General features: G+C 53.9%; 1 protein-coding gene across 1 annotated transcript; it reads right to left on the bottom strand.

The window, feature by feature from the left end:
* Positions 1-466: 466 nt before the first annotated feature.
* On the bottom strand, positions 467-1,384 carry LOC147974989 (dirigent protein 1-like). Its single transcript, XM_087517913.1, has one exon. It carries the CDS (start codon positions 1,280-1,282, stop codon positions 707-709), a length of 576 nt encoding a protein of 191 aa, XP_087374039.1. The 5' UTR covers positions 1,283-1,384; the 3' UTR covers positions 467-706.
* Positions 1,385-7,129: the final 5,745 nt, after the last annotated feature.

Raw genomic sequence — 7,129 nt, 5'->3', positions numbered from 1 at the left:
ATGTTGTTTCGTTCTAGACGATCAGTGGTGGAGCCCAGTTGGGGTCGATCGGGAACCTTTGTCGCATTTGGGGTTCTTCTTTTATTTTGGCTCCGTAGTCGGTTCTTGATTGTATTTGGATGATGTAATGCTTTATTCATGTAATTGTGTGAAGTGGCGATTGTAAGCCAACTATGTATCTCTTTCCCTTATGTATTACATGGGTTGTGTCAAGATTACCTCACTTGCGACATATGCCTTCAATGCGATTATGTCTCTAAGTCGTGCCTCGACACGTGGAAGCTATAGTCGCATCGAGGGTGTTACACCCTTGCACCCCTACCTCTAAGATAAATAACGGGATCGTGGCGATCTCCTGCACCACTCATGACTTTATCCTAAAATAGATGATGGAGCTAGTTCTTCTCCAACAAGGTCTAGCCAAGAGGAAAGGAAGAGGAAAAAATTGACTGAGCCGAAACACCTATGAAATAGCAAATCCGTAACTCTTAAGACGCTCCTTCCGTCATTGATACATATTACAGGGTTTATTATTTGCCAAACAAATTAACACGCGAAAGCACGCGCTACCACACACCACTTGCACACCAGTACTGGAGCATATGCGGCCATACGGGCATGCGGCGTCAAAAAATACGAAGGCACCAAAAATATATGAGCAATTACAGGTAACACGGGAAATCGCGCTGACGGGCAGCGCGCCCAGCTAGTCGGGCTGCACGTAGACGTCGATCTCAACGACGCCCCCGGTGGCGAGGCTGTAGTTGTAGTTCTTGGTGAGCATGTAGCCCCGCGCGTACCGGAACCGGCCGGTTCCGCCGATGAGGACCGACTCCCGCACTGTCGCGTCCATGTCGATGCGGCCCCTCGCCGTCAGCGAGCTGCCGTGGTGCTCGCCGGCCTCGAGGACCAGGTGCAGCGTCAGGTCCGACACGATGCCGCCCTCCGACACGCGGACGGCCCAGCCCTGCGCCGTGCCCACCCGCACGCTGCCGCCGCTGGGCCCCACCGTCAGCGCGTTGTTGAGCACCACGATGTCGCCGAAGTGCCGCGGCGCGGTCTTCAGCGCCGTGGCGTTGTCGCCGGTGGATACGGCCCGGCCGGACACGACGCGCATCGCGGTGGGGCGTGGGCCTGTGTAGTCGTCGTGCATGTAAAAGTGGAGGTGCGTGGTAGTTGTGCCGCTAGTCTTGTTGCCGCTTCCGGCGTCGTAGCGGTAGAAGAAGGCTGAGCCAGCAAGGAGGAAAGCCGACGCAAGGAAGAGAGAAGAGAGGGAAGCCATAGCCTACAAGCTTGGTTCAAGTATGACCGCAAACCATACTTGGGGGCTAGTACTCGGTGTCTCGGTTAGTACAGTGTGTGTGTGGCCATAGCTAGCGCGCGAGTGGGTATATATAGCCTGAGAGTATCTCTACACATTCCGCAACCCGCCGTCTCGTAGAAATTATTTACGTATACAGTAAACGTTTTTTCCACGACCCCGGACGCACAGCCAGAATAATCCTGCACATCGATTCTGGAAATTTAAACACATTAGTTCACGTTAAAACATCTTGCCGGAGTTCAGCATAAGCATAACATAATACACGGGAGTTGATCACACACATTTGACACATACCATAGGAGAGTTTTTAATACAAACCGAAATTAAGCACTACCGAAATTAAACAACATAGATTTGGTCCACGTACTTGACATTGGTTCTTCGTGGGATCACCAAATTCCTCTCTCTTCTCTTAACTACCTTGTCACATTTTCTTTTACATATATGGCATACTTAGCACATGTACACCATGAAGCACTGGGAAGAGCCTTAGGGCATCTCTAGCGTCGACACACAAACCTCCCACAACCGTCCGGACTGCCTGGTCCGGACCACGGAAACCATCCAACACGGTTCTATATCGGTCCGCAGCGCAATCCAAACACGATTTTTGCCGCAAACCGAAGACAAAAGTGAGGGAGGTTTGCGGGAGTCCGGACCGATCCCAAGCCCGCTTCTAACCGTCCTGGCCCACCAAAACCCCCTCCCCCTCCCGTGCTTCAGCGCCGCTTCAGAGCGTCAGCGCCCGCATTCATGCCCGGCCAGAGCGAAGCGACTGCTCACTGACACCGGCATTGAAGCGGTGCGCCGGCCAGAGAGTGCCACCCACGCCGCTTCCCGATGCAGGCGACTACCGCACGTTCAAATGACATGACGGTCGCCCGTCCGTCCGTCTGCTGCCCGCATTGATAGCACGCGGTTGCTGAGGCGTCTCCTCCGGCGTCACCCGTCCGTCCCTCTACCACCCACTTGTGCTATATAAATCGCTCCCCGGTGCCCCAGTCATCCCTCTCCGCACCACTCCCCGCCATGGATCCCTCCGCAGACAAAGCTCGCTGGGACGGGCTGACATTGGAGCAGCCGGAGGACGCCTCCGACGACGACGTGCAAATGAAGGACGCCTCCGACGACGAGCCAGCGCCACCCTCCTCATCCGCTCCACCCTCACCCGTGCATTGCACCATGACCATCAGCGAGGCCCATGCCCATTATATGGACATGGTGCGGCAGGAGCGGGAGGACCAGTTCTAGGAGGCGTAGGCCACCGTGTGACGCCCGGATAGTTAAGCTACAGTAATTCCCTACTAATGATGCCACGTCACCTCTGTCACTAGAGTTAATCTCGGGTTAGTTCAGAAAACCGATTCAAATTCAAAATTTAAATAAAGGCAAACAACAAAACTTTTCAAACTTTAAAAGTAAAAGGTTTGGTTTGTGACAAATAACTCGCAAGTAATTGTGGTGAAGAAACCCCATTTTATAAAATGTTTAAATACTCTAAGATGAATAAAACAGTAGCAAAAACCAATATTTAAAGGCTTTTATAACTAATAAAATGCTAAACTAAATGGTTTGGGGGTAAAACCTTTTGGTGGCAGAGGGTTTTGTGTTATTACTAATTTAGGGGCCATGGTAGACATTAAGTAAAAACCAAAAAAAGTAAAATAAAAACAAACCAAAGAATAAATAAAAGGAAAAGAAAAAAAAATCAAAAAAAATTCCCCCACTGGGCTAACTGGCCCAGCCGGACAGCCCACTGGCCAGCTCGGCCCATCCCCACTCCCCTTAACCCCCCATCGATCGAAACCCTAACCGTAACCCCCCACTCCCCTACTCGCTCACTCCCTCTCCCCCCCACCACTCTCGATCCCATCTAGATCGGGGTGGGGGACAGACCACGCGGTCGCCACCGATTCCTGTCGTCGGAGCAACCCTGACGCTGTGCCGCCTCCCCACCGGCCTGCCTCCTCCACAACGCCGTCGTCCCCGTCCCCCTCCACGACCCCCCCGCTGCACGTGCCCTACGTACCCCCACGTGAGCCCCCTCCTCTCCTTCTCCGCGTCCACGACGCACGCTCATAGCCGTCCCCATCGCCCAGAACACCACGGCCGTCCACTCCTGCTCCCGCGCTCCGGCGCCCCGCTGCCCGCTCCGGTCTGCCGCCTCTCCCTGCTCGTGCGCGCTCACCGTGCCCGCCATTCCCGCGCGCGGCCGAAGCCCCTCGCGCGCCCGCTGCTCCTGCTCGCGCTCAACCACACCGCTTGTCGCGCCCGGCCACCACGCGCACGCGCACCACCTCGGTGCCCCTGGACGCGCCCACGGCCGTGCCCCTCTTGTCCGCCCCCGCGCTCACCGCGCACGTGCGCTCGGCTCCAGCCCGGCCTTAGTGGCCCGCGCCGACCGCACGCGTGCCCGACCACGCCCGCGCCTGCCCGTCCGCTACCGCCGCTTTCCCGTGCTGTTGTTGCCGCTGGCTGCTGCTGCCTTGCTTGCTCTGCGCCGTCGCCTCGCCTCGACCTCGCCACGGCCCCGCGAGGCCTGCGCCCGTAGCCGCCGCGCTCACCGCCTCCACCTCTGCGCCCGTGCCATGGCGCTGCTTGGCCGCCCCGCCACCTGCTGTGGTGCTGGTGCCCCAGCCCTGCTCGGGTCGCCGCCCGCGCAACCCCTGGCCGCCGGCGCTCGCGCCTGTGAGCCTCGTGGCTCTGCTCCGCTCCATCCCCGTTAACCCGCGCCCGATAAGCCCCCCGGGCCTATGACGAACGGGGCCCACGCCCAAAATGATTAAAAAATAATAATAAATGAATTAAAAATAAATAAATAAATAAATAATAATTGAATTGATTAATTAAGTTAATTAATCAAGTTTAATTAATCTAATTAACTAGTCAGCTTAATTAAACCCTAATTAGATTAAACAATCAATGACGAACGGGACCCACCTGTCAGGTTGACCAGGTCAACTGCTAACGTCATGCTGATGTCATGATGATGTCAGCAACCACTATTCTGGATAATGTTGAATTAAAATAATTAATTAAATCCTAAAAATGATTAAATTCTTTTAAAATTAATATAAAATAAATCGTAGCTCGGATGAAAAAACTTTGTACATGAAAGTTGCTCAGAACAACAAGACGAATCCGGATACGCAGCCCGTTCGTCCACCACGCATCCCTGGCATAGAGAACACGCAACTTTCCCTCTCCAATTCATCTGTCCGAAAACGCGAAACCCCGGGGATATTTTTCCGGATGTTCCCTCCTTCGTCGGTACCACCTCATACCGTGTTAGGGCCCCCCTAGCACCGCGTATTATCATGTTATGCCTTGTGATGCTTTGATTGCACTGTTATTTATTGTGTTCCCCTTCGCTACTTCTTTCCGGTAGACCCCGAGACCGCTGTCGGTACCCCTGTTGTCGACTACGGTGTTGACGACCTTTCTTGCCAGAGCAACCAGGCAAACCCCCCCTTGATCACCAGATATCGCCTACTCTCCTCTATACTGCTTGCGTTAGAGTAGTGTAGCATGTTACTGCTTTCCGTTAATCCTATTCTGATGCATAGCATGTGATTGTTGTTACTACTGTTGATATCTTACCTGCAACCCTAAATGCTTACTATAAGATGCTAGTGTTCCATCAGTGGCCCTACACTCTTGTTCGTCTGCCATGCTATACTACTGGGTCGTGATCACTTCGGGAGATGATCACGGCATATGATATATACTTATACTGTTACATTACTTATGATACTCTTCGGAGATGGGGGTTGAAGGGGCAGGTGGCTCCATCCAGGTAGTGGTGGACCTGAGTTCCCGACGGCCCCCGACTGTTACTTTGTGGCGGAGCGACAGGGCAGGTTGAGACCACCGAGGAGAGAGGTGGGCCTGGCCCTGGTCGGCGTTCGCGGTTAACACGCTTAATGAGATCTTGGTATTTGATCTGAGTCTGGCTACTGGCCTATACGCACTAACCATCTACGCGGGGACAGTTATGGGCACTCGACGTCGTGGTATCAGCCGAAGCCTTCGTGATGTAGCGACTGAGCGGCGCGCGCCGGGTTGGACTGTGTAACGCAACTTCCTTTGTAATGGAGGTTGCTAGGTCTGCTCACTGGCCGCGTTCGCAACGTGCAGGTGTGCAAAGGGCGATGGGCCCAGACCCCTGCGCCATAGGATTTAGACCGGCGTGCTGACCTCTCTGTTGTGCCTAGGTAGGGCTACGACGTGTTGATCTTCCGAGGCCGGGCATGACCCAGAAAAGTGTGTCCGGACAAAGGGGATCGAGCGTGTTGGGAAATGTGGTGCACCCCTGCAAGGAAGTTGAACTATTCGAATAGCCGTGTCCCTCGGTAAAAGGACGACCCAGAGTTGTACCTTGACCTTATGACAACTAGAACCGGATACTTAATAAAACACACCCTTCCAAGTGCCAGATACAACCGGTGATCGCTCTCTCACAGGGCGACGAGGGGAGGATCATCGGTTAGGATTATGCTACATAATGCTACTTGGTGAACTTACCATCTACTCTCTTCTTCTACTGCAAGATGGAGGTTACCAGAAGCGTAGTCTTCGATAGGACTAGCTATCCTCCTCTTACTCCGGCTTTCTGCAGTTCAGTCCACATATGATACCCCTTTTCCATTTGATACCAATGCATACATATGTAGTGTAGCTCCTTGTTTGCGAGTACTTTGGATGAGTACTCACGGTTGCTTTGCTCCCCCTTTTCCCCCTTTCTATACCCGGTTTTTGACACCAGATGATGGAGTCCAGTAGCCAGAGGATCCCGAGGATGATTCTACGTGGAGTTCGACTTCGAGGAGTAGTTAGGAGGTCCCAGGCAGGAGGCCTCGCCTTTTCGATCGTTCCTAATTTTGTGCTAGCCTTCTTAAGGCAAACTTGTTTAACTTATGTCCGTACTCAGATTTTGTTGCTTCCGCTGACTCGTCTATGATCGAGCTCTTGTATTCAAGCCTTCGAGGCCCCTGGCTTGTAATATGATGCTTGTATGACTTATTTTGTTTGTAGAGTTGTGTTGTGATATCTTCCCGTGAGTTCCTGATCTTGATCGTACATGTTTGCGTGTATGATTAGTGTACGGTCAAATCGGGGGCGTCACACACCGCCAACTACAACAAAAACCTCCTCCAGGAGCATCTGCAGGCAAGAAGGAGCATTCGCCGCTGGCAGGGAGGTTGCGCCGGACGTGGACCTGATGGAGCAGGAGGCGCTGCTCGAGTCCTACCGCTTTGCCTGTGTCATCTGCCTCGCCCGCTGGCGGTATCGTCAGCGAGTGGCGGAGGTGGCGGCCGACGGCAAGGAGTGTGACGACGAGGCGGGTGAGGCATTGGTCGGCGACACCGACGACGAGGAGCCCGCGCCCTGGCACCACGACCATGAAGAAGCCGACACATTCGCGGGCGTTGCCGGCAACGATAAAGAGTAGTGCACGGTAGGTCGCTGTTGCTCGTGTCCCAAGAAGGCCACCGCTCCCGCCCCCCTCGTCAATGCCAAGCTTGGTGGGCTGAGCATCCTCACCCGATTAGTCACTCGGCGGCGACGTGGAGGCGGTCAGCTTCAGTTCTCGGGGCCCCGGAGGCGGAGGTTATGGAGGCGGAGCTGAAGAATGCCGAGGCAGAACTGGAGACGGTGACGCTTTAGTTCTCGGGGCTGATGGGCGGACACGAGGACCAGACGCCGGCGGTCATTTAGATTAGATATTAATTATACTCCAGAGTGCCCGCCTAGCATCGCTTTGATGTATTTATAATGAAATTCGCCATGTTTATATGAAATCCA

The sequence above is a fragment of the Triticum urartu genome, chromosome 4A, assembly GCF_056163025.1.
Source record: "Triticum urartu cultivar PI428250 chromosome 4A, HENAU_Tu73, whole genome shotgun sequence".
Classification (NCBI taxonomy): domain Eukaryota; kingdom Viridiplantae; phylum Streptophyta; class Magnoliopsida; order Poales; family Poaceae; genus Triticum; species Triticum urartu.
Note: the sequence above shows the minus strand (reverse complement) of the source record. Positions and strands in the feature narration are given on the sequence as shown.

Coding starts and splice junctions, on each gene's coding strand:
- LOC147974989 (XM_087517913.1), bottom strand. CDS start 1,282: ATGGCTTCCCTCTCTTCTCTCTTCCTTGCGTCGGCTTTCCTCCTTGCT.